Below are 27,341 nucleotides of genomic sequence, written 5' to 3' on the forward strand. Positions count from 1 at the left end.
CACAGCTTCTCCTTCTCTTTTCCTTTCCAGCCCAGTTGTCTGATCTCTCCTCCAGCTGCTGTGCTGCGCACCTGGAATTTGGCTCGCTACAGCAGGAAGGAAGGTGACGAGGATGAAAGGATCACGACTGCCATAAACTTGTCACAAAGGACACCTTCTATCAGCTAACTAGCAGTTGGTGGCCCCCTGCAGACATTGCCCAATACCAGTTTTAAGTAATGGATTCCAGCTAAATGAAACTGACTTTCACCAACTGGGAAGTTGGTTTTGTAAACCCGTTTACATACAATTGCATCAGGCTGCCAGGAAGAATTTCAAGGACCTGCCAGTCCCTTTTCTGAAGTCTTGTCCATCTGGCAACTAACACTGAAGATGGAGGATGAAGATGGGTACATGGCTATAGACCCAGCCACCCGGGACGCATACCCAAGACCACCTCTCAAGAAAACCAAAGGTACTTGACTTTGAAATGTCCACCCTTTTTCTTTAAGGAGAGCAGCCGCTGTGACTAAAAAAGGAAGTTTCTTAAGAGGAAGCCTGTAGGTTTGATTTGGAAGGAGTTTGTAGTGAACTTTGTTTGTAGTGAACTTCTTCAACAGAATCATTAAAATCAGGTGTGTTTTAGTGTGCAGTTGTCCACAGAATATGGAGTTGCGGACATAAGTTATGCAGCCGGAAAGCTGATAATGTGCAATTTGAAAATGTGAGCAGGGGATTAGACACAATAGATATATGTGTCTATTAAGCACTTAAGAGACAGGCAATGTCAGGGACAGCATGTACACAGATTTTATAATGGTAGAATGTGCTCAGTTTCTGTACTTAAACTGTCCAAACCATATTAAAAACTTCTTTTTTTGCCTCCTCTACCTCACCTTGATTTCTGGGCAGGGCATGTTTCATTGCATCCTTAAACACCAAATACCCTTAAAGTACCACTTTTTTTGTTCCAGCTAGTTACTGCACTAAGGCAAATACATAAATGAATCATTGCTATGATAGATATGAACAACTGGCTCCTCTGGCCCTATTGACACAGGGAGTGAGCACGGAGCAAATAAAAATAATAATAATAATAATAATAATAACAACAACAACAACAACAACAACAATAACAACAACAACAACAACAACAATAACAATAATAACAACAATAATGATAATAATAATAATTTTATTTATATCCCGCCCTCCCCAGCCAAAGCCGGGCTCAGAGCGCCTAACAACAATAAAAGTAACACATAAAAGCATGATTTGAACTCCTTCCTTCCTTCCTTTCTTTTTAGTGTGTGGTGTATGATGGGGAATGTGTGCAATTAAAATAATAGACCTCTTTGCACTAGATGTGCTTGTGACATTTTCTGAGGACAGCTTCCTTTCCTCTACTCGGAAATTGCAACCCCAACCTGGCTGAAACGATTCATGGCTAGGTCCCATGGTATGGAACAAACCGGCTTGCCCACACTCCTGCTTGTTCCATGCCTTACACAGACGGGAATTTTCCCTTTCACTCCAAACCACCCTTAATTAACCTGAGTAAACGCTTTGGATACTAACTGCCTGGAGCATGTAGAATTTCCAGATGATGTTCTCACTGAATCGTGCCTGATCACCTGGATTACCACAGTGATTGTTACCACATGAAAGTATATTACTATGGTAATGACAGCTCAGGAAGCAAATACAAATTAACAGGCACACAGGAAACGAGACTCAATTCAAAACACAAAAGACTCCATAAATATAACCTTGATTTCATGAGCGTTAGCAACAGAGCTGAAATGAAAAGCTGAGAAAATTTCAAGATTTTACAAGATTCAGTTCATTTTTTAAAAAAAAATAAAAGATTTTTCGGTTATGATATTGAAAATCTGATGGTACTGGAGGGTTCTTTTAAACTGTTAATAGGATAGACCTGGGTCTTGATAATTTGTGATATGGTTCTTTTAAGAATCTGGGTTCAATATATTTATTTGTTTTATTTATTTATTTATTCAACTTAGACACCGCCCTATACCCAGAGGTTTAAGGGCAGTTCACAACAAGACCACAACATATAAAATCAAACCAAAAGCAATAACCCAATAACCCCCCCACACACACACACACACAAAAAGCCACATTCTAAAAGGGTGTTGGATGTCAATAAGATCAACCAAAGGCCTGGTTAAAAGGAACATTTTTGCCTGGTGCCTAAGGATGTGTAATGAAGGCGCCAGGTAAACTTCCCTGGGGGGAGCATTCTACAGATGGGGAGCCACCACAAAGAAGGCCCGTTCTCATGTTGCCACCCTCTAGACCTCTCGAGAAGGAGGGCCTCAGAAGATGATCTCAGGGTCCGGGTAGGTTCATACGGAAAGAGGCGGTCCTTGAGGTATTGCGGTTCTGAGCCATTTAAGGCTTTATAGGTCAAAATCAGTGCTTTGAACTGAACCCATAAACTAATTGGTAGCCAGTGCAGTAAGACCAGGATCGGTGTAATATGCTTGAACCGTCTTGCTCTGGTGAGCAAACTGGCCGCTGAATTCTGCATTGCCTGAAGTTTCTGAACTGTCTTCAGAGGCAGCCCTATGTATAACACATTGCAGTAATCTAACCTTGAGGTTACCAGAACATAGACAACAGTAGTTAGGCTATCCCTGTCCAGATAGGGGCATAGCTGGGCCACCATCCGAAGCTGAAGGAAGACTCTCCAGGCCACTGAGGCCACCTGAGCCTTGAGCAATAGAAGAGGATCCAGGAGCACCCCTAGGCTACGAACCTTGCTCCTTCAGAGGAAGTGTAACCCCCATCAAAAGCAGGTGACCTCCCAGCCATCTGGTCTAGGGAACCACTCACGATAGGATTGGAGAGGTCAGAAAGCCATAGTATGAGCCCCAATAGCATCCTGGGGTTGAAAGGCACAGAGTTTACCATCTCCGGTACATGTGATTTTAGAAAGCTCAATAACATTTGAGCCTCTGAGACACAAAAAGGAAGCCAGTCCAGTTTCAACTGTTGCTCAAGAGCAAATACTTGCACACCTGCAGCTGCTCGAGATACACTTAGATACATATCCCTACATTTAAATTTTTTAAATCCTCATTGATGTCAGCTAAACACATGGAATTCCGCTTCCATGTGTGGATCTCTATTGCTGGTTTAGCGGTATGTGATCTTCCACAGAGCAATGAAGTCATTGGATTCCTCTGTGGTCTTGGCTGCCACTTAGTACCAGACTCAGTAACAGCAGCAGTGAACACTCAACAGTGTGGGGGGAAGGGAGCAGCCAGTGGTCTTCACCATGAACTTTTAATTCCACAGATCCATCCTCCAATCTTCTCTGGTGGAAAATTGGTCTTGGCATTTCGCTGGCAGGAATTGTTGCTTTGACACTGGCTTTGATCATTCTCACTCTTCTAGGTAAGTAATCCCTGTTCCGATCATCCTGGTTTGTAAGAGGACTTCCTCATGCCATTGATACTGTTGCTTCCATGCAATAAATAAGGCCGAGTTCCTATTCATTTGCTGGACAGGAATCAAGCATTTGCTCCCTTGGTCCTCTTGCAGGCATATTGCATTTGTCCAGTCTCCCTTGCAGATCAGTTTCCGTCTGCAGTGCTTTCTGCCCTTTCTTTTTGTAGGGAAAAGCCTAGATGGTTTCAGATGCCAGGAAGTATTATTCATATTGGGGTGGGTGCGTGGGTGTTTCTATTCCATCTGCCAACCCCGCAGTCCACCTGCTGTTCCTTTTGTCCCCTCCCTTTGGAGCAGGCTGTTTCACCAGCCCAAATTCCAGCATGGCCAAAGGTCTGAAATGATGGGAGTTGTGGTCCCGAAGCATATGGAAAGCAACAGATTGGGGAAGGATGCTCTGGAGGGAAGAACCTGGCCAATGTTATCAGCTGCCTGTGACCAGAAAGGATGTCATAAACTTTCCACTTACTCCTTATACAGTGGTGCCCCGCAAGACGAATGCCTCGCAAGACGAAAAACTCGCTAGACGAAAGAGTTTTCCGTTTTTGTTTTTTTTTTTTTTATAAAATTTTTATTGGTTTTACAACATTTTTAAGAAAAACAAACAAACATTAAAAAAGACAAACATACACGTATAATTTCAAACATATTTTCATAAACCTCTTTTCTTGGACTTCCCCATACCCCCCCTCTCTGCATCCCAATGTCCATAATTGAACTAGCAACTCCCAATTGTTACTTTCCAATCTCTATCATCTTAGTCCTCTTTTATAGTCTAACCTTATATCCCTGTACCCTTTTGCTTCTGGAAACCACAACATTTTAGCATTCATTAAGTTTATAGTAGTCCTTAAGGTAGCTTTTAAATTTTTTCCACTCCTCTTCCACCGTCTCTTTTCGTTGGTCACGGATTCTGCCTGTCATCTCGGCCAATGTCATGTAGTCCATCACTTTCATCTGCCATTCTTCCACAGTGGGTAAATCTTGTGTCTTCCAATACTTTGCGATGAGTATTCTTGCTGCTGTTGTGGCATACATAAAAAAAGTTCTATCTTTCTTTGTCACCAATTGGCCGACAATGCCCAAGAGAAAGGCCTCTGGTTTTTTAGGAAAGGTACATTTAAGTACCTTTTTCATTTCATTGTAGATCATTTCCCAGAAGGCCTTAATCTTCGGGCATGTCCACCAAAGGTGATAAAAGGTACCTTCAGTCTCTTTACACTTCCAACATTTATTATCGGGCAAATGATAGATTTTTGCCAGCTTGACTGGGGTCATGTACCACCTGTATACCATTTTCATAATGTTTTCCTTTAAGACATTACATGCCGTAAATTTAATACCGGTGTTCCATAACCATTCCCAGTCAGCTGACATAATGTTATGTCCAACATCCTGAGCCCACTTAATCATAGCCGATTTAACTGTTTCATCCTGTGTGTTCCATTTCAACAGCAAGTTGTACATTCTAGATAAATTCTTAGTATTGGGTTCTAACAGTTCGGTTTCTAATTTTGATTTTTCCACCTGGAAACCGATTTTCCTGTCCTGTTTAAAAAATTCCATTATTTGACGATATTGGAACCAATTTTCTACTTTGTGCTTCAATTTCTCCTGACTTTGTAGTTTGAACTTATCTCCATCCTGTTCTAAGATTTCCCAATACTTCGGCCATCCGACCTCCATATTGAGTTTCTTCACTGCTTTAGCCTCCACTGGTGAGACCCATCTAGGGGTTTTGTTTTCCAATAGATCTTTATATCTTATCCAAACATTAAACAATGCTTTTCTAACAATGTGATTTTTAAAGGCGCTGTTAACTTTATCATACCAAAGATATGCATGCCAACCAAATGCATTATTAAAACCTTCCAGATCCAAGATGTCCGTGTTCTCGAGGAGCATCCATTCTTTCAGCCAGCAAAAAGCTGCTGCCTCATAGTACAATTTTAGGTCCGGCAGGGCAAAACCCCCTCTTTCTTTAGCATCTGTCAATATCTTAAATTTAATTCGGGGCTTTTTGCCCTGCCAGACAAATTTCGAAATGTCTTTGTGCCACCTCTTAAAACATTCCATCTTGTCAAGAATCTGCAAGGTCTGAAACAAAAATAACATTCTAGGCAATACATTCATTTTGATTACTGCAATTCGGCCTAACATTGACAATTTCAAATTTGACCATATTTCTAGATCTTTTTTAATTTCTGACCAACATTTTTCATAGTTGTCCTTATACAAATTCACATTCTTAGATGTTAAGTAAACCCCTAGATATTTCACCTTCTTTACCACAGTCAAACCTGTTTCCTCTTGAAATTTCTCCTTTTCCATATCTGTTAAGTTTTTCCCTAAAACTTTGGTTTTTTGCTTGTTCAACTTAAATCCAGCTACCTGGCCAAACTGTTGTTCTGGTCCAGGTCATCATTGCTTGGGAGAAGAAAGTTCCCTCTCTCTCCAGAGGGTTCCTTGTTCTCCATATGTCTATCAGGTCCATATTTTCTGTCATTTCGAAAAAAGTCTTAGGGAGTCTCCCTTCCTTGCTAACTGTTAATCTTTGTGCCTTGTCCATGTTAGTGGAGACCACGCCATTCATGTCTCCCATGATTATCATATTGTAGTCCAGATAGTCAGTGAGGGTTTCATGGAGTCTCTTAAAGAAGTCAGATTTGCCTTCATTTGGTGCATAAATCCCAACCACTAGAAGTTTTTCTCCTTGTATTTGTATCTCCACTGCCAGATATCTCCCTTGTTCGTCCTTAAATATCATTTTTGGAGCCCATTTCTCCTTCACATATATTACAACTCCTCTCTTCTTAACTTTGTCTGATGAAATAAATTCTTGTCCTAGCCTTTTGTTTATAAGTAATCTCCTGTGGGCTCTGGTTATGTGGGTTTCTTGTAAGCATATCAAGTCCAATTGTTCTCTATTCAATATATGAAATACTTGTCTTCTCTTCAAAGGCCCATTGAGCCCATTGCAATTCCAGCTAAGAAATTGCAGAGCCATCTTGCTATTTTTCTAAGGCTCCTCCAACAGCTCCCAGTTGTTGCTCTTCTTCTGATGGTGGTGGTTTTTGTCCAATCGAGAGATTCAGGAGATCCAGTGCTCTCCTCTGTTCTGCAAGTACGTCCACAGTCCCCTTCTGTAGGTCCTCCTGGTATCTTGCCAAAAATTTGTCTTTGTCTTGAATTGTCTTTATTTTCACCTTGTTTGCCTTGTAGTCAAATGACAGTCCTTGTGGGAATTCCCACCTGAAGCGGATAGAATTTTTCTTTAGTAAAAGGGCTAAGTCCTTGTAGAAGTTTCTTAAATCCAGAATGTATTTTGGGATGTCTTTGAAGATCTGTACAGCTGAGTTTCCAATTTGCAAGGCCTTTTCAAAGTGTAGTCCTAGTATTTTGTCTCTTTCCTCCTTGGATCTGAGTGTGATCAAACAGTCTCTCGGGGTCTTTCTGTGTTGCTTTTTACCCAATCTAAAGGCAGTCGTGATTTTGAATTCGTCTTCCTCAAGGTCCCAGCAGTCCACAAACTCCCGTGTCAAATATTCCACAAGATTGTCTCTTTCATTCTCCGGGATCAATCTTATTTTTAAGTTTCTCTCTTTCCTCTGTAACTCCCACAAGGCCAAGGTTGCGTCATGCTCGTAGACCTTCTTGGCAATCGGCTCTAATCTCTCCTGTGTCTCTCCCGCAGTAGCTTTGGCATCTTCCGCAATTTGGCGCGTAGTGGCGTTTTCCTCCACCAGTTTATTTATAGATTCTGTATTCTGGTTCAATCTTGTTGAAATTTCTGTTAATTTTAGTGTATTCTCTGAAGTCTGTTTTGTCAGAGACTCCAGAGTTATTGAGCCTCTTTTCTTTACCTGTTGCTGCTGCAGCTGTTGTTGTTGTTGCTTGGTCTTGGCTCTTGTAACTATCTCTTCTTGTGCGCCACTCATGTCAAGGTCAATTCCCACGGGATTTGTTCTCCCTTGGAAAATTCCACTGTCTTAGGCCGTGCCGGACTTCACTTCGTCCTCTAGAGGGAGCAAATCAAAATGGCCATAGGGCAAAATTTCCAAGTACAAAAACAAAGGAGACTGTCCAAAATGTAAAAAAGGAGATTAACACAGTCAAATTCAATGTTGCTAAAAACTTGTAACTTCAAATTGCCACAGTTGCCCAATTTATGCTATTTCTTCTTATATTATACAGTAGCCAGGCACTGTGGAAACTTTGTATCAAAGTATCACTTCACAGGGAGAAGTCAGTTCAGTGTGCTAAAAAGGCAGACCGTTTCATGCTTTCAGATGGGTGAGACAGCAGAGGTTTTTTTTCTTCGAATAGATCATGCAGTTATTCATCAAATTCACCTCCCCTCTGCCCTGCTAGCTAGAGGGGAGATCAAAGGTCTAAATGTCCGGTTTAGCTGATCAAAGAGCGGATTTAAACGGATGCAGGTTTAGAGCTCCGTTGCTTTCGCTTTCATGCAGTCGGGGGGAGGCAGACTTCCTTTGTTTAATTCTCCCCCGTTTTTAGCCCAATTTTAAGAATTTAAAGGGTCCCGATTATTTTTCAGCTCTTACTCACGGGGATTCAGTCCAAATTTTCTTTTCAGGAAGGAATCGGCGCTCTCCGCTTATGGCGACGCGGCTTCACTTCGCAGGCTGGGTAGCGACTCTCAGCACCGCGCTCACTCCCGATGTCGATCCGTAGCCTTTAAAAAGGCTCTTTCACGGTACCGGGGGGCGCAAAGGTGCCCACCGAGTCTCCTTGTTCTCAGGCTTCAGCGCCTGGGATTTTAGGGGTCCCCCGCTTGCCGTAGCGGGTAAGACCCGAACTTGCGAAGCAGTCCTCCTCCGGAGCTCGGAGCTAGGACCGCCATTAAGCGCTGGCACCGACCGGAAGTCTGAGTTTTCCGTTTTTGAGTTGTTCCGCAAGACGAATTTCCCTATGGGCTTCCTTCGCAAGACGAAACGTCTTGCGAGTTCTTGCGAGTTTGTTTCCTTTTTCTTAAAGCCGCTAAGCCGTTAATAGCCACTAAGCCGCTAAGCCACTAATAGCCGCTAAGCCACTAATAGCCGTGCTTGCAAGATGAAAAAACCGCAAGACAAAGAGACTCGCGGAACGGATTAATTTCGTCTTGCGAGGCACCACTGTACAATGTTTTGTTGTTGGTTTTTTGTTATAATGTAGATGTTTTAGTGTAGGCCACTTTAGTAGCCAATATTGACTGAAAAGCAAGACAGATTAATATCCTTAATAAAGAAATAATTGCGAGCCAAGGCCCCGGGCCTGTAGTTCCCTCAGATAATAAACACACGGACACAATTATTTTAGGTTAATGGGATAAATGAGGCCACAGCTTTATTGGTTACAGATGTGAGCAGTTTGGCTTAGGCTTGGGTGACCCCTGGCTATATATTGACTCTTGCCCGTCTGCAGGGAGTCACACTAAGGGTGAACCACCAGTAGTGGGAGCCCTATGACATACATCAAATTGGGCACCCCATGGGGTCCCCGTTGGGGTCGTGCCATGGCCCTAGCCCATGCCCAGGCTTTGGACAGGAACCACACACACATACCCTGGGTCCCTTTAACAGGATACTCTTATTGAAGAGGGGCATGCAGAGGCTACAACCTCCCCTCCCTGAAACAAAGGGTTACCCAATGCCTAACCTTAAAAAATTGCGACGATTGCTACAAGGTAGGCAAAAACCAAATGGCTAGTGCTATTTAGACAGCCGGGAGCGTGGCAGTGAGGTGAGTCAGAATGACGTGGGCGGCATCCCTCCACCCCCCAGCAGGGTCACTAAAGTCCTGGATGTGGGGCTGCAACAGCGCCCACCACAGAAAGTGAGCACATCTCTAAAACAGCAATATTTTGTTGCTAAGGAAATGAGGCACTTTCCATTTACCCAGATGTGATATGTACAGAGATATAAGCAACTCACAAGAGCTATTGGTAAACTTCATTTTGCTGAACTGAAAGTCTGACAGGAAGTAGGAAGCAAAGAAAACAAATAAAAAAGCTAAGTAGGGTAAGATTGGGACTGTACTTTGTACAAAGACAACATGCCTAGTTCTTGTGGGTGGGTGGGTGGGTGGTTTTTTGTCCTGTTGTCCTTAATTGCTATCAGTTCTCTAATGTCTTCCATGTCTTCCAAGCTTCCCAAGGCTCTGCTCAAAGAAGCCAGGTGACCTTGCCACATCCAGTGATCTACTCAGCACAACAATGTGACTACCCAAACAGCAGTGCGCTGGAACGTCTCTCCAAACTCCCAAGATACGATTCATGCAAAGACGCTTTTGCCTCATGTATGCGTAAGTACGGTAGTTCTGTGGTGGGTGGGTGCGAATCAGATGCAGGAGTCCTTTGATTCAAAAACACAAACATTAATCACACTTCTTCTTCACGCTGTGAAATTCATTGCCCTGAGATGCGGCGATATCTGCCACTAGCTCAGATGTGCAAAATCTTAGAGCAGCTTTCCCTATCTTTGTGACCTCCAAGTTGTTAAAACAGCAGTGTTGAATAAAGCAAAAAACTGGGTATGTTGTGGGAATGTTCAGGGTGGCAGGAGAGGATATATTGTTTATTAATATCCTTCCTAACTTGCATTAGCAAGTTTCTTTACTTAGCAGAGTGCATTCTCCTTTATACAGCAGAAAATTAGATGCAAACTCGTGGGAGTTTCTTAAGACAATGCGCAATTCACTCTGGCTTGTCCAGATTGAAATGTGTTCTAATATTTTCCTGGAAAGACCCATTGAATCCATCCTAAAGGAATAAAGACACCACAGTCTTATTCATAAGCAATAAAATGAAAGTTTACTCAGGCAGAGCACAGTGTGATCCCTGAAGGCAGGGCTAAGGCTTAAAGTTACAAGAATATACAAATAGGTTTACCCCATATGTGGGTTGACCTAGTGACTGCAGTTGGCAGTCTGGGAAGTTTGCAGGACGAAAGGAAGATGGAAAACAGAGAGTATGGCACCATGCCTTAACCTTTTACTAGGTCTGGAAAGGTCACGCCCACCCACTAGTCACATGCAAGGAAGGATGCTCCAGGCCAGGAGAAACAGGAAGTTTCAACTGGCTGGACCAAACATTCCCTTGCATGTCCACTCTAGCAAAACAAGGAATGTTGTACTTGACTGCTCTCAGTGAATTACATCCCACACAAGCAGGTTAAGATGGCTGGATATTTTGCTGAAACTGGATGTGGTGCCAAGTGTGCATCCCTGTGAAGATAGTTCCACAGATGTGGAGCCGCCCGCCACCACCAAAGAGGTTCTTAGCCTGTTTGGCACCTGCCTCGCTGTCATGACAGTGCCTTTGGGTTCAATCCCGGAATAGTAGACTCTGGAGAAAGAGGAGGAAGATGAGGCAAGAACAGATGGAACCCCTGTCTCCATTTGGTTCTAGTGTGAAGACACAACTTCCAGCTCCTACCCTTCCTGATGAGGAGAGTTGCCAGAATTTAGGGAAGGCTCTGAGCAGTGGCTTAGGATGGCTAATCAGGGTGAGGAGGCAGGTCCTGTGCTCTCTCCCTGGACCAGATGCCACCTCAGGAGCTGGGAGAAGCTGCATCCACCCAGACCCAATGCCTGCTTGCAGACCAGCAACTCACACCGAGATGGAGACTTCTGAAGAGAAGGGGCTGTGCCTGCCCGGAGTTTGAAGCTAGATGGGTGGAAATGAACAACTTGTTGTCCAGGAAAGGGATAGTGCCAGCCTAAGCTGATATTCAGTACTGATCATCATAGAGATCATCTGAGCCTCCAGTGACAAGCTGAATTTAGGAGCTCCTCCAAACAACACACCTGTTGCTTCACAGGGAATGCAACCACATTTGGAAAAGGTGAACTTCCCAACTCCCAGACGTTAACATCAAGCATTAAGAATTTCAACATACATTTTGAATTGTGACCAGCAGCCATTAAAAAAAAATGTTTAAGAGTGGGCAAAATGTTTCATTCAGTTGATCCCATTCAATAGTCTAACAGCTGTATTTTGGACCAATGGCAGCTTCTGCAGCTTCTTCAAAGAAATCAGCTCCATGTGCAGCACATTGTAGAAGTTGAACATGTTAAAAATGCTATACAGTTTGCCTGGGAAATTGTGGGTTTCTGGCATTGTTCATTGGGTTTCCACTGCTGCAACAACATACTTAAATGAGCAGAATGTCTCTCCAGGGAGAACAAGGGACTCAGCTACATCAGTTAAAGTGGGGGCATTATAAATGTGTTATAACACTGACACCAGATGGCTCTGTACAGTTCAATCCTTCAGCAATGTGATTTTGCATTATGAGCTTTACAATGCGTTTTCCTGAATATATATATATATTTAGGTGTCTAGATCCAGCCAACCTCGGCCTGTAAAAATGTTAGCCCAAGTCACATGGATGTTTGTTTATAATTTTATGTTCTTCAGTGAGCTCAGTTTGATCCAAAACCTCATGATCTTCTTAACCTTTTCACATCTTCAGGGAACTAATGACTCATAGGACAACTGGGGGTTAAGCAAGATGGAAGTTGCAGCAAGAGCTGAATTTGTCACCGACTTATTCTGAAAATTCTACTGTCATCATTAGCATATGATGGCAGCTTCCTGAATCTCCCCTTAATCATAATAGGAGGAAATGCTGTTTTAAAAACAAACAAACCCACTAAACTTTTAATATCAAACTTTGAAAATTCAGATTAACATGTTGAAAATCTTCCATATTTGACATTCCTAGAATCATAGAATCATAGAGTTGGAATAGACCACAAGGGCCATCGAGTCCAACCCCCTGCCAAGCAGGAAACACCATCAGAGCACTCCTGACATATGGCACTACTGTCATATGGCACTCCTGTCCTAGAAAGGGACAGCTCAGTCCGTAGATCATGAGACTCTTAATCTCAGGGTTGTGGGTTTGAACCCCATGTTGGGCAAAAGAACCCTGCATTGCAGGGGGTTGGACTGGATGACCCTTATGGCCCCTTGCAACTCAATGATTCTATGAAAGTTCAATTTCAACCTTGTTGGTTTTCCTTCTTTGACACGCAGGTGAACCTTCTAACATCTGCATCCAAGTGCCAAAGACCCCCATCACTGCAGCAGTCAATGAAACGGCATTCATCCCTGTTGATGTCCAAGTCCCAAAGACTGACTGGGATTTCGTTGAAATCCAGTGGCATCACATCAAAGGATCGGAGGAAGACTTCATTCTGAAACTTAACATGAGGTCATGCAGCCTAACCAGCAACCCGCAGAAGTGGTGGCAGCGTTATTGCCACCTCTTTTACGAGGTGTTGCCGAAACATCGGAGGAGAGTGTCAGTCATGACGAACGCTTGGCTGGTCATCTGCAATGTGCAACCGGAAGATTCTGGGAGATACCAAATCACAGTGATAGCCAACAACATGAAAGATGCATGTAGTTTTGTGAATCTTTCAGTGGCTGGAGGTAAGAGGAGGCAGAGAGGTGTATGGAGGTTCGGTACACTTCAGCACAGACCTGGGCCTACAAAACCATCCTGGGTGACCCAGAATTAAGTGGCAAAACTTTTTTCTGGTTTGCACCTTTTCAGTCTCCAGGGTGGAGGATGGGTCTTTGAATTCTTTACCACTTGGAGGTGGAAGAGAGGGAACCCTGAGCACAGAAATCGAGCGTTACCAAAAGATTGAAATCGTGCTAGTTTTCTGTGTGTTTACATGAGGAAGCATTTGACTGTGCCAAACCCCATCTCCAGCTTGGCATAACAGAATCTGAAATGCATAAACTGGTTCTTGGAGGCAGGGAGCAGGAAACCTCAGTGCCAGAAAACAATCAAGAAGAAGAGTTTGGATTTGATATCCCGCTTTATCACTACCCTAAGGAGTCTCAAAGCGGCTAACATTCTCCTTTCCCTTCCTCCCCCACGACAAACACTCTGTGAGGTGAGTGGGGCTGAGAGACTTCAGAGAAGTGTGACTGGCCCAAGGTCACCCAGCAGCTGCAGGTGGAAGAGCGGGGAAGCGAACCTGGTTCACCGGATTACAAGTCTGCCGCTCTTAACCACTACACCACACTAGCACTCTCAAAGTGCACAAACATAACGTGTTTACACATCTGAGTAACAGCTAGGCAGGGGACAGACTTTTTGTCCTAGTGGTCTATAGTGCAATGTGAAATCTGTTTTGCATCTTATGGGGTATAATCTAATTAAATGTTCATAACATATTGCTTTCTGTGCACTTTCAGAACAAATCTGTAGAATGTGATAGTTCTGACCTACAGTTGATGTGATCAAATGTACCATGTTTGGTATTTGTAAACCTATAAATAAGGTTCTCCCCCCCCCCCCGGTGTAGCTTACATAGAGTACAGGCACAGATCTCATGAACTGAGGGCATGTAGCCTTGAATAAGATCTGGCAGATTTAACAAAGTATAAAACGCAGTCCAGTGGTACCTCAGGTTAAGTACTTAATTCGTTCCGGAGGTCCATACTTAACCTGAAACTGTTCTTAACCTGAAGCACCACTTTAGCTAATGGGCCTCCCTCTGCCGCCACACCACCGGAGCACGATTTCTGTTCTCATCCTGAAGCAAAGTTCTTAACCTGAAGCACTATTTCTGGGTTAGCGGAGTCTGTAACCGGAAGCGTATGTAACCCGAGGTACCACTGTACTGGATTGACACTTGGAATGGAATTGGTCTTTGGGGAGCTTTGAGGAAGCCATTTTGTATTTCTTTTCCTCTAGAAAGGTGAATATATTGAAGGCACTGAACATATCCACTGCCAGTTCTTCCATGTTCAATCGGAGAAATTAGAATCTGAAGGCTGATCTCTTGTTCTTGCAAGTTGAAATTAGGGTTCAGCTGAAAATGCACCATGTTCATAGACTGCAGACAGGGCTCTCTCCTTTCTCGTGACGTTCTCAGGGAGACCTTGCAAGCTTTACTTCCCATCCAGCATTGCCCTCACTCTAAATGGACTTCATGACAGTGCCATGTAACGTATGAGATTGGGCAGTGTGATGAAATTTGAAGCCAAATCAGAGTGAGGACAATCATTCCAACACCATATGGGAGGGAGGAAGAATGGCTCTGAGCAGGAATGGGAAAGGGTACCTGCACATCTGCCTGAAACATCTGGAGCAACTTTATCTTGAGTCAGATCATTGATCCATTTAGCTCAGCTTTGTCTACACTGACTAGATAACATCTGTCTGAAATCCTGGAGATCTGCTGTCCGTCAGTGTAGATAATACTGAACTAGGTGGATCAGTATCCTCCTCTGCTATGCCCCTTTGACTCCAACCTCTGAGTGATGCTGTCCATGTTTTTCTTTTTCCCTTTCAAATATGTTAGGAGATGGTGAAGGAAGCAGGCATCCATCACAGTAATTGAAGAATGTCAGGAGAATTTTTCCAGCTATTGTTGGGAGAGGTAAGTGACTATACTTAGGGAAGCTTCTGGAGTTTTATGCTTATTTACTTGTCTGTTTTCTCACCTTTTAAATTCCAGATCATATTGTGCACTAATAATAATAATAATAATAATAATAATAATAATAATAATAATAATTTATTATTTATACCCCGCCCATCTGGCTGAGTTTCCCCAGCCACTCTGGGCGGCTCCCAATCAGTGTTAAAAACAGTACAGCATTACATATTAAAAACTTCCCTGAAGTTTTATTATCTTTATTTATTATCTTTCAAACCTGAAACTAAAAACAAACAAAAGAGCTAGAAGCTCAAGCAGTCCAGTCCACAACACCATATAAACCGAAGAATAAGTGATTTAAGTTATCTTGAATTCACTGGGATAAAGTCACTAATGCCATGCCAGACTTCACATTACCCAATCTTCACATCAGGCAACCTTTACAATCCAGCTTGTGCAACAACAAAAAACACAGCCCTGGAATCCATTGTGTTAGACCCTTTCTGATGACCCAGTTTCTCAGGACTGGACTCAAAGATTACTGTGTTTGTTTTTGTATGGTGAAGCGAATCTGCTTGTTTGATGTAGCCCTAAATGCAGGGTATTTAGAAATCTTTTACTGTAATACATAGGACTATTACAGAAAGACTTTCTTCCGGTTTATCACTCCATTCAAAGAGCAAATTGGGGGGGGGGGGGAGAAGAAGAAGAAGAGTTTGGATTTCATATCCCACTTTATCACTACCCGAAGGAGTTTCAAAGCGGCTAATAATCTCCTTTCCCTTCCTCCCCCACAACAAACACTCTGTGAGGTGAGTGGGGCTGAGAGACTTCAGAGAAGTGTGACTGGCCCAGGGTCACCCAGCAGCTGCATGCGGAGGAGCGGGGAAGCGAATCCGGTTCCCCAGATTACGAATCTACTGCTCTTAACCACTACACCACACTGGACATTGGATGGTAAAAATTTGCACCATTCAGCCCCCCCCCAACACTCATAACAGTATGATTCAGGTAGCCATAATTCATCCCCTTTGATAACTACACTTGTCTGATAGTTAAACTAGATTTTGTTCTTGTGCAATAGTTCTGTTCTTTGTTCTCTTCCATAGTAAAAGAGGTAGCAGACGGATCGACAGAACTAGATGGAACTTTATATCAAGCCAAACTAGACACAGTACAATGACAATGACAACAACACATGAATTTCTTTTCTCCAGCAGTCGTTCTCAGAATTTGCCATAAATGACCATTTTTGCACATCATGGGTGGGAGAGATTGGAGCCAGTGTGTACTAGTAACTGAATTGGCCTTTGATCATGTAGAGTGGAATTCAAGCACCGTCAGCTTTGAGTGCCTAAGTCCCTACCTCTCAGCCTCAACTGTAAAACAGGAGTAACAGTAAATTATCCCCATCATAAGTTATGAGTCTGTGAGAGCAACGCACAACAAAAACACTTAAATCTGGGACTGGCTAGTGGCTGAATGTTGGACGCCTGGCAACCACATGTATGCTGCCTTGTGTTTGAGGACAGAAACAAGGTGGGGCATAAATGGAATAACTGCCTTTAAAATAAATTGAATGCATAACTTTGCACACTAGTAGCCATTTCGAAATTGCAGTCACACTATTATACAAAGGTCCCTATCCCAAACCATTGCTTATGTACCTTCTGCAAAAAGTGTAGTTATTTGGAAATGCTTCATTTGTGTTGCTCATAAGTCAGTTGCCGCAGCATAGTAACTAAGGCTGCAATTCTACACCCGCCTATCTGGAATTAAATCCCATTCAACTAATTGGGAATTTTTTTCCCTGAGCAGACATGTATAGGATGGGGCTGTAATTGTACAAGCTGTCAGGAAGGCCCAAGTGAAATTTTCGCCTCATCCATTACTTACTAGATGTCCTTAGGTGGGCCTGTCAGTCACAGCCTTGCACATGTAAGAAGATACTGCTAGCCTATCATACGTGGCTGTTATAAGGATTACTGAGATCACTCTAAATGCTGAGGAGTTTTTCGTCAACAGCATGGTTGTTAACTTTTTGATTTTTTAAAAACACTTCACATAACACTAAGGAATGGCTAACATCAACCAAGGTTTATAAACCAACAACAAACCATGGCTTACAAATACACCTTGTTCATGGTTAATAATTCATTTTGTTGGCCAGGTTCAGATTACAAACCATGGTTTAGCATGAAGTATGAACCAGGCCTGTCTTGCCTCCAAGAAGGTGATCAAGTGCCCTTAGCTCCTTGCCATGAGCAATTAGTCTATTGCAGGCTTCCTCAAAGTCGGCCCTCCAGATGTTTTGAGACTACAATTCCCATCATCCCTGACCACTGGTCCTGCTAGCTAGGGATCATGGGAGTTGTAGGCCAAAAACATCCGGAGGGCCGAGTTTGAGGAAGCCTGTTCTATTGCCATCTGCTCTTACAGATCTTCAGATCAGTACCAGGTACCGGGCACTAAAAGTAGGGCTTTTGCCATGAGGAGCTCTTGTCAGTGATTATATATATCACCTGATTCAGATCTATGTACAGAAGCCTACTTTCCTGCCCTTCCTGTTCTTTGCTGGCTGCTGATTACAGGGGGTTTAGAAGGGTAATGGCATACCTTTCAAGTGTCACTATTTCCCCAGGATATTCAGGGAATTACAGAAGCCATCCCGGCTTCTGATTTGACGCCAGAATGTTTTGTTTTCCCCTTCCATTGCCGCCACAGCAGACATGTGCAACACTCTTGCTAGCCGCTTTCTGCCGCCACCAAAGCCACTGCCACTGTAATGCTTTATGAATTTATCCGTATATTTTTATATGTGTAGCATTTCTTCTTTGTAAGCATGCCCTGCTTTGGTTTTATTTACATGTTCCTGTACGAAATGAAAGAGAAAAATTATTCTACGCTGGTTCCGTTTATATAATATGCACAGGCCATGAGACAAATTTAAATCTTCATGAGCTTAACTGTCCTGCTGAAATTAAAGAGAGTTGCGCTACAGTCCTTAGCATAAGCAGTCCTTTTTTATAGAAAAAGGGGTGCTGGAACTCACCATGAATGCTTGTTCTCTTAGAATAGCAATGTTGCCCACCTGAGAGATGCCAGAACCAAGTTCCAGCAAGTTCCAGCTGGGGGGAAAAGCCCTGGGCATGTCTCATGAATGTGCTCTATGTGGGGCTACCTTTGAAGGTGACCCAGAAACAACTAATCCATAATGCAGCTGCTAGACTTGTGGCATGGAGTGGCCGCCGAGACCACATAGCACCAGTCCTAAAAGACCTACATTGGCTTCCAGTACGTTTCTGAGCACAATTCAAAGTGTTGGTGCTGACCTTTAAAGCCCTAAACGGCCTCGGCCCAGTATGCCTGAAGGAGTGTCTCCACCCCCATCGTTCAGCCCGGACGCTGAGGTCCAGCTCTGAGGGCCCTCTGGCAGTTCCCTCACTGCGAGAAATGAGGTTACAGGGAACCAGGCAGAGGGCCTTCTCGGTAGTGGCACCTGCCCTGTGGAACACCCTTCCATCAGATGTCAAGGACTTTTAGAAGACATCTGAAGGCAGCCCTGTTTAGGGAAGTTTGGAATACTTGATGTTTTATTGTGTTTTTACTATTCTGTTGGGAGCTGCCCAGAGTTGCTGGGGAAACCCAACCAGAGGGGTGGGGTATAAATAAATAAATGGTGGTGGTGTCTTGAAGCATAGTGAGATCTGGAAAAGAGTGGGAGGAGCTCAGAGAGCTAGAGTATCCCAGAGTGGGCTGCAGGGTGGAGGTGGCAAATTCCAGACAAGAGATCTCAGATTCCAGGGACAGGCATAGCAGTTTAGGACATCTGGATAACAGTGGGATAACAGGGGAATGTCCCACTGTTCTACCTTCAGATATGATGGCCCTTGTGGTCTCTTCCAACTCTATGATTCTATGATTCTATGATTCTATGCCTAGTCTACCTCCTCCTGTCACCCCAAATCCTTTGCCTTTAGGGGAAGCAGCTGAGAGTAAAGTGGAGCCAGCCTCAATATCTTCACCATGGACAGGGAGACTCCAGTGCTGGTGCATGAACAAACCTCTTTTAGACGATGCAGAGAGAGGGATGCCCATTTGCTTGCCCAGTCCTGGAACACCACCGGCCTGTCATGCAAATAACTTTGTCTGTCCCACTCTTCAAAAGGAAGGTGTGGGGAGTGTCACTTGTTAGATCAGTGTTTTAGATCGCGCTCAGCCATGCATTTAAACTCTCACGTACCTGTTAATTTCTACACTCTGTGCCTTGCCTTATGTACCTATCTGACCTAAAAATTAAAGCCTTTGGCAGAACTGGAGTTGGAAGTTCACTTTCTTCATCTGACAGGGCGGGTCAGTACAATCCTATAGGTGTCTAAGCAGAAGTAAGGCCTACTCATGTAAAAACATGCTGATTCCTGGACCGTCCATGGGCCAGATTGAGAAGGCGATTGGGCCACATCCGGCCCACGGGCCTTAGGTTGCCTACCCCTGTAATACATTGTCTGGGAGTGAGTACCGCTGGACTCAAAGAGAATTGCACTTGAGGAGGCATGCATAGGGTTAAATATTATTAAGCTCTTCTAGCTTTGTTGGATTCAGCCCAGAATCATCTCCATTCTTCTAACTCTTGTGAAATAAAGAAGTCAGTGTGGAAGAAAACACATTTAATTGTTTTTTACTCTGAGGAATTAGTTTACTGCACCACCCACAGTCTCAAGATAAGCCTCTCCAACAGAGTCAGATTTGCTACCATATACAGAGCGTGTTGTTTTCCTCTCCCTTATTCTATCTAAATCCCCAAGACACCATTCTGCCTTAAAGCACTCATGTAGTTGCGCGTTAAGTTTCTTTAATTTGCAGGGACTAATTTCTCCCTAATTGCTGTCATCATCAATCTCTTTCCTACTCAAGTAAGGGGCCTCAGCTGTTAAAAAGCAAAAAAAAACCCTACCTCCTTTGATGTTGACTTTGCTGGTAGAGATTAAGGCTGACAGGGGTTATGCACAACCCCAAAGCAACACCTACATTGTTTCCCGTTGGCTCTCTCTCTCTGGGGAAGTTACTGAGTTTGCATCTGATGATTTTCATCAGGTTTGCTTGTGCTTTAAAAACCTAGAAAGTTAAATTGGCAGTTGTTGAAAAAACTGCAGGGGAAAGTGTGTGCAGTGATGCTGCATGTCAGATGAACAGCGACCAGGTTAACTTTTTTAAAGCACTAAAATTCTGCTAAACTAAGGTTCTGCCCTGTGCCTTTGAAGAAAAAAAAAACAACTACTGAAGTTCAGTGCACAAACATCAGCACTTCATGCACTGAAAAACTGCTCCTGCTGATTTTTTGCATACCAAGTCTCAGGAGCAGCCCAGACCTTTTTCTTTACTTTTCTGGCTCCAAGCTCTCAGTGCGGCCTTTTAAAAACAATTTTTTTTTCTTTCCAAACATGAGCCTTCCGTGGCACAGAGCAAAAGTCAAATAAGCCTCACAAATTTGGGAAGAGCACTTGAACCCCCCAGCCACTGCCCCCTCAAGTCAAGGTGAATAACACTGAAGGCCAGTCAAGATATTTAGCAGAAACCTCAACAAGCACATCTCCCTCTCTCTCTTTCTTGTTATTAAAAATGCAACATTAATAAATTAAACGACTGCCGATCTGCTGCTCTTTCATGATGCTCCAAATCAGTGCTATTTTCCCAGAAAAAAGAGATGCCGGAACTCACCATGAACACCTCCCTTGTTTTCTTAGAACAGCAACGGTGCCCACCTGAGAGGTGCCGGAACTGAGTTCCGGCAAGTTCCATCTGAAAAAAAGCCCTGCCCAAAATCAATAGCCTGAGGCAGCTGCCTCACTACCTAATGGGAGGGCTGGCCCTGTTAAGCCCCAGACAGCAACATTCAGGAAAGCAACAGGAAGCTTCCCCAGAGGAAATTCTACTGCCTCTCTGGGTCAGGAGTGAACTAATGGCCCCAGTTAGGAACACAGGCAACGTTGCCAGCTCCCAGAGGAGTCTGACTGGAAAGAGATATACACAAAGCAGTAAATTATGAGGTACAGCTGGCAACCTCCCAGACAGCTATTCAGGATTCTCAGGAACCTGTTATTTATGTGTATATTTACAACCCTTCTTCACTGAATATTTCAGTCAGTGATGGCAAAAGAAAATAAATTTGGGCAGGGTGCAGCAGGGCAAAAGTATATTTCTACATGGGCAAGTTGTGTCTCACATGTTAAGATCCCTGAAAGAAAAATAATGTTTGGGGAAGCACTTGACCCCGCCCCTTGCTGGCACCAGCCATGATTTTAATCCTAGAGTAATGATCTTCGAATCCTAGAATTGCAGAGTTGGAAGGGACCCTAAGGGTCATCTAGTCCAATTGCCTGCAATGTAGGGATTTCAACTAAAGCATCCATGGCAGATGACCAGCCAGCCTCTGCTTGAAAACCTCCAGGGAAGAAGTGTCTGCAACCTCCTGAGGTGAAATACACAAAAATGTACAGCAAATAATAATAACAGACAATAATTACAGAATCTAGAAAAAACAAGTCAGATAGATGTTTTAAACCAGGCATAGGCAACCTTTGGCCCTCCATATGTTTTGGCCTACAACTCCCATCATCCCTAGCTAACAGGACCAGTGGTCAGGGGTGATGGGAATTGTAGTCCAAAACATCTGGAGGGCCGAAGGTTGCCTATGCCTGCTTTAAACAAACCAAGAACTCTGTCATCAAACCAGCATTACTAACCTGTGGTGAGAACAACAGTGATAATCTCCAATTAAACCAAACTGCTTCAGTCACCCCATCTCTCACCTGGGTCAGTACACTCACTGCGTCTCTTCCTCTCACATCACTCCGTGGCATATGAGCTACTTTACACTTTTGATCCTCACTCTCAAACCCACCCAGTCTTTCACCCCAAGTGTCACAAATCATTGCCCACAAGCACTCATATGTAAGATGGAAAGCAAAACCCTGCCACCTCATTTTCAACAGTAACAGCAGAGAGAGAGAGAGAATGAGAAAGAGGGTTTCTCCTTACTGATGCTGCACCAGTAGGTAAAGGTAAAGGTCCCCTGGACGGTTAAGTCGAGTTGCATTTGACTATGGGGTGTGGCGCTCATCTATGTTTCAGGCCGAGGGAGCCAGCGTTTGTCCACAGACAGCATTTCTGGGTCATGTGGCCAGCATGACTAAACTGCTACTGGTGCATGGAGGACAGTGACGAGTGCCAGAGTGCACAGAAACGCCGTTTACCTTCCTGTCACAGCGGTACCTATTTATCTACTTGCACTGGCGTGCTTTCGAACTGCTAACTGCTAAGGAGCAGGGACAGAGCAACAGGAGCTCACCCTGAGGTAAGGCAAAGGTAAAGGGACCCCTGACCATTAGGTCCAGTCGTGACCGACTCTGGGGTTGCGGCGTTCATCTCGCTTTATTGGCCGAGGGAGCCGACGTACAGCTTCCGGGTCATGTGGCCAGCATGACTAAGCTGCTTCTGGCGAACCAGAGCAGCACACGGAAACGCCGTTTACCTTCCCACCAGAGCGATACCTATTTATCTACTTGCACTTTGAGGTGCTTTCGAACTGCTAGGTTGGCAGGAGCAGGCACTGAGCAATGGGCGCTCACCCCGTCGCAGGGATTTGAACCGCAGACCTTCTGATCAGCAAGTCCTAGGCTCTGTGGTTTAACCCACAGTGCCATGTGGAAATCAATTACCCCCTTGATCACATAAGCTCAAAGAACAAACAGCTCTGCTGATAACAGCATTGCAATAAAATGTATGCAGGCAAAGGCCATGAAGACACAATAATAGTTAGCAGATAGGGCTGTATCAGCAAGATTACAGGTCCAGTCTTTCTAGTATGCTAGAGCACTGCGGCAAAAAGCATCCAGTGGGTTTTTGCCAGCTATCCTCTGCAGATGTTTGGGGGGCTTTTAATTGGACTGTGTGTATTCTTTGTGTGTAAACCCTACAAAAAAGTCTCAGCGGACAACACCGGGGGATCAGACTTTGGGAAATATCCTACTGAATCAGTTAGCTTGCACAAACTAATAAATGCTGTATTCTCTCTCCTCTCCGTCTCCTGTGTCTCATTGGCAAAATCCAGGAAGAACAGGTTTTAGACCTGCAACAACCCCGCCATGCGAAATCAATCCGCCGACCTTATGATTTGCAAGCCCAAGAGGCTGGGTGGTTTAGACCACAGCGCCACATGTGTCCCTAGTAGTGCTGCTGCACTAGTTGTTAGTTTATAGCCTACATATTTGTTTCATTTTTGTATTTCTTATGCAACTGGGTCTACTTTCAGACCCAGTCCTCCTTAGCTCTGTCAAGTGTCCCTCGGACCACAACCCGAGACTTGCCACAGCGGAGACAGCCCACTCATTTTGGCATCACTTATCTCCACTTCTACTTTTCTACACCTCTGTCCTCATCATAACAACGAAAGGATGTTTCACTTCACTTCCCCCAGCTTCCCTTTTCCTGAAGCACGCACACCAAACAAACCCATGCGCTGGAAAGAACGAGCTGTTTCTCAAAGTGCAGGTTGGACGCTACATTTACCCACAGGAAACTGAGGCCTAGAGAGTAATCTAGGGCAGCCTCAAAGTGAGACGGCAGTTGAGAGAACCAGCAACTCTAGGAAAGCTGACATGAACGAAGGACCTTTTCTTTCTCCCTGAAGAAAGAAAAGTTCCTAATTCTTGTCAGGCGCGAAGTAATTTTAAGGACTTCATTCGAGATATTACAGCATTTCTGGTGGGCTGGAAGCTACATGTGGGCCTTGGGCCATTTTCAGGTGTGTCACAGTGCCATGGCCTACCCTTCAGTGCCTCCTCAACCTGTTCCACTTCTTAGCCATCCCACAGCCTTTTTGTTGGAGCAATGCCAGCACCAGCAACTCCTTGGATGCTGAGTAAAGGAGGGTGGGAGCCAGAGAAGTTGGTGGAGGGTTAGGGATGGGGGGAAAGGTCTCCTTCCTCTGAAGAAAAATGTCCAGAGGAGATATTGAAGAAAACTAGGGGGAAATGTTAATATTTGATACCATCATTATTAAGTTGTGGGTGGACATAGCAGACGACACAGAGATTTCTCCAGGTGGTTCTTTATAGTAAGCTGGAACTGAACTGAACTGAACAGCTCAGCCAGCCTGATTTTATAGGCAGCCGGCTGTCAACATTGTAAAAACAACACCTCAGGGTTTCCCATCTAATTAACTGAAGTGGACCTGAGTGAAAACTATGGTGGCCAGGGTGAGAACTTCAATACATAACAATCATCATCAATAAATCAGCTGGAAACAGAAGAGAAGTGAGGAAAGTTGTAACAGGAGGAAGAAATGAAGATAAAAGGACAAGAGAGGATGGATGAAAGAAACTAGAAGTTTGGGTGTGGTGGTGGAATAAGATACAAGTTAAGTGTGAAAAGAGAAGGGGGGCAGAAATTTCAGGAGACAAGTGAAAATACTTTGATAGACATGTGGGCGTAGGAAGCGAGAAATTGAAAATAAAAATCCTTTTTCCATTTCAGATCCTTCTAAATCAGCAAGTTCTGCCTAAAATGGGCAGGCTGAATCACATTCCCTCCAGAGCAAATGCCTCTATTTAACCTGAGGAAAGCTGAGCTACGCATAGAACTCCTTACCACAAGGAAGATTTTGGAATTTCCAACAATGGAGCGGTGTCTGTAATTTCCATCTGGTTATGTGAAACTCGGCCTACATCCGCCGCCATTTTGTGACCAGCTCTGTCCCTGCAACGCCATTTTGTGATTGCTGAGCCTCAATCACTTTTAGTCATTTCAAGGGCCTGGGAGCAGTACGTTTGAGAATCCCCGTGTTAGTGTATAAAGAACTAAAAGGCCAGGACAAGGTTAGCTGGAGGGCTGCCTTGTACTTTATTCACTGGCCAGATCACTGTGATCATCTAGAATAGCCCTCTTGATTTCCCCCACAGATATACTGTATCTTATTCATTAGTGTCTACATGAACTACTAAGGCTTTTAGTGTTGTGGCACCAGTCTTTTGGAACACTGCTACAATTGGCCACTTACAATTGCAGTATTTCATCACCTGCTGAAAACCTTTCTGTTTCAGCAAGCTTTTTTAGAGATTTGAATTTTTTTTAACATTGGTCATTTGTTCTGTATTTTATGATTTTACAATTTCATGGTGCTTTGGTAATTTCACTGCACACTGCACTATACAATTAGCAATTCATGACTATTCTTAAGAATAAAATAAAATGCAGATTTTGGCACATAGAATTCTGCTTTTTCCATTGCCTCCCCCCCCATCCGCTCCCACCAGTTATCAGTTATTTGTGCTGCACTGCACCGCAAAAGTTGTTTGTTTGTTTTTTGACACTTTGCAAAGCTTCAGAAGCAACTTGTCAACATTCGCAGCAGGACTCATTTGCCTCTAATGCGGTAAATAACTGTTATAAAAAGGAACAGCAACACCCCCGAAGTGTGAGCCTCCAGTTGTGACCCTAATCGAGAAAATGTATCTCATTTTTGTTCTGAATTATAGTACTCAAGGGCTAGTCCTGCCCTTAGGCACCTCAAGTAGTTGATTTTTGCCTGGAAAGAAAGGGTAGCAAATTGCTAGTTGTTTAATTTGCCATCATTTTATTTTCTTCTTCCAGGGAGAGGTACTTGTGGGATTTTCTGCCTCAGGTGCCAATAAAACTTGGCTGGCTTTCAGAAAGATGCACCTTGCCACAGTGGTGGCCTCAGGGTGTGTGTGTGTGTGTGTGTGTGTGTGTGTGTGTGTACCATTTACTGCTTCACCTCAGGCAGCAAAATGACCTGGACAAAGCCTAACCAAGAATGAGCTGCTCTTTAATAACTTGCCATTCATGTTTTGCCATTAAAACAAATATGTGGGTTTCAAAGTGGAGAACTTATGTCCCTCCCAAGTTGTTGGAATCCAACTCAAACCAGCTGCCCCAGCTTACATGACACATACCGTATTTTTCGCTTTATAAGACGCACCTTTCCCCTCCTAAAAAGTAAGGGGAAATGTGTGTGCGTCCTGTGGAGTGAATGCAGGCTGCGCAGCTTTTGCTGAAGCGAAAGCGAAAGCAACACGAAACCTCCTAGCTGACTGACCGAACCCAAAGAGTGCTCATCAATGGTTCCTCTTCATCCTGGAGAAGAGTGACTAGTGGGGTGCCACAGGGTTCTGTCTTGGGCCCGGTCTTATTCAACATCTTTATCAACGACTTGGATGATGGACTCAAGGGCATCCTGATCAAATTTGCAGATGACACCAAACTGGGAGGGGTGGCTAACACCCCAGAGGACAGGATCACACTTCAAAACGACCTTGACAGATTAGAGAACTGGGCCAAAACAAACAAGATGAATTTTAACAGGGAGAAATGTAAAGTATTGCACTTGGGCAAAAAAAATGTGAGGCACAAATACAAGATGGGTGACACCTGGCTTGAGAGCAGTACATGTGAAAAGGATCTAGGAGTCTTGGTTGACCACAAACTTGACATGAGCCAACAGTGTGACGCGGCAGCTAAAAAAGCCAATGCAATTCTGGGCTCCATCAATAGAAGTATAGCATCTAGATCAAGGGAAGTAATAGTGCCACTGTATTCTGCTCTGGTCAGACCTCACCTGGAGTACTGTGTCCAGTTCTGGGCACCACAATTCAAGAAGGACACTGACAAACTGGAACGTGTCCAGAGGAGGGCAACCAAAATGGTCAAAGGCCTGGAAACGATGCCTTATGAGGAACGGCTAAGGGAGCTGGGCATGTTTAGCCTGGAGAAGAGGAGGTTAAGGGGTGATATGATAGCCATGTTCAAATATATAAAAGGATGTCACATAGAGGAGGGAGAAAGGTTGTTTTCTGCTGCTCCAGAGAAGCGGACACGGAGCAATGGATCCAAACTACAAGAAAGAAGATTCCACCTAAACATTAGGAAGAACTTCCTGACAGTAAGAGCTGTTCGACAGTGGAATTTGCTGCCAAGGAGTGTGGTGGAGTCTCCTACTTTGGAGGTCTTTAAGCAGAGGCTTGACAACCATATGTCAGGAGTGCTCTGATGGTGTTTCCTGCTTGGCAGGGGGTTGGACTTGATGGCCCTTGTGGTCTCTTCCAACTCTATGATTCTATGATTCTATGATTCCTCAGGAGGCTCCGGGCAGCTATCCCTGAAGCCAGGAGAGCAAGAAGGATCAGTGTGCACTGATCCCTCTTGCTCTCCTGCCTTCGCTTCGCTGGACTGGCGCTGTGAGAGGGAAAGCTGCGCAGCGCCTCTTCAGTGAAGTGGCATGAGAAACGGAGCCCCTTCCATTTCTCCTCCCACTTTGCTGGAGAGGCGCTGAGCAGAGAGGGAGAGAATTTTTTTTTTTTTCTTGTTCTCCTCCTCTAAAACTAGGTGCGTCTTATGGACGGGTGCTTCTTATAGAGCGAAAAATACGGAAATCAGATATTGTTGAAGTTGCATCCCTGCAA

The 27,341-nt window shown here is 44.1% G+C and overlaps 2 protein-coding genes across 4 annotated transcripts in view; both read left to right on the forward strand.

Moving 5' to 3' along the window:
- The first annotated feature begins 1 nt into the window (after position 1).
- On the forward strand, positions 2 to 25,049 carry LOC310701904 (uncharacterized protein). Of its 3 annotated transcripts, none has more exons than XM_083493408.1 (6): positions 2 to 454; positions 3,304 to 3,402; positions 9,604 to 9,759; positions 12,497 to 12,895; positions 14,785 to 14,862; positions 15,972 to 16,456. In XM_083493408.1, the coding sequence occupies exons 1-5, from the start codon at positions 373 to 375 to the stop codon at positions 14,817 to 14,819; spliced, it is 771 nt and encodes a 256-aa protein (XP_083349534.1). In that variant the 5' UTR covers positions 2 to 372; the 3' UTR covers positions 14,820 to 14,862; positions 15,972 to 16,456. The 3 variants fall into 3 exon arrangements, with proteins under 3 accessions (XP_083349534.1, XP_083349535.1, XP_083349536.1); XM_083493409.1 differs by lacking the exon at positions 15,972 to 16,456 and adding an exon at positions 24,397 to 25,049 and having other exon boundaries at positions 31 to 454; XM_083493410.1 differs by lacking the exon at positions 15,972 to 16,456 and adding an exon at positions 18,843 to 19,181 and having other exon boundaries at positions 31 to 454.
- The window catches only part of LOC310701925 (killer cell lectin-like receptor subfamily B member 1B allele C), a 50,030-nt gene continuing 46,830 nt past the window's right edge, over positions 24,142 to 27,341 (forward strand). The window contains exon 1 of the mRNA XM_083493468.1: positions 24,142 to 24,177. The gene's annotated coding sequence lies outside the window, so the exon portion shown is untranslated. The remainder of the gene's footprint in view (positions 24,178 to 27,341) is intronic.

Source organism: Podarcis liolepis (assembly GCF_965112155.1).
Source record: "Podarcis liolepis genome assembly, chromosome: 2".
NCBI lineage: Eukaryota > Metazoa > Chordata > Lepidosauria > Squamata > Lacertidae > Podarcis > Podarcis liolepis.

Bases quoted from the DNA above. Each gene is read 5' to 3' on its own strand.
- LOC310701904 (XM_083493408.1), top strand. From the start codon at position 373: ATGGAGGATGAAGATGGGTACATGGCTATAGACCCAGCCACCCGGGAC. The intron at 3,403-9,603 runs GTAAGTAATCCC...ATGTCTTCCAAG, and splicing joins GATCATTCTCACTCTTCTAG to CTTCCCAAGGCTCTGCTCAA. The intron at 12,896-14,784 runs GTAAGAGGAGGC...CAAATATGTTAG, and splicing joins GAATCTTTCAGTGGCTGGAG to GAGATGGTGAAGGAAGCAGG.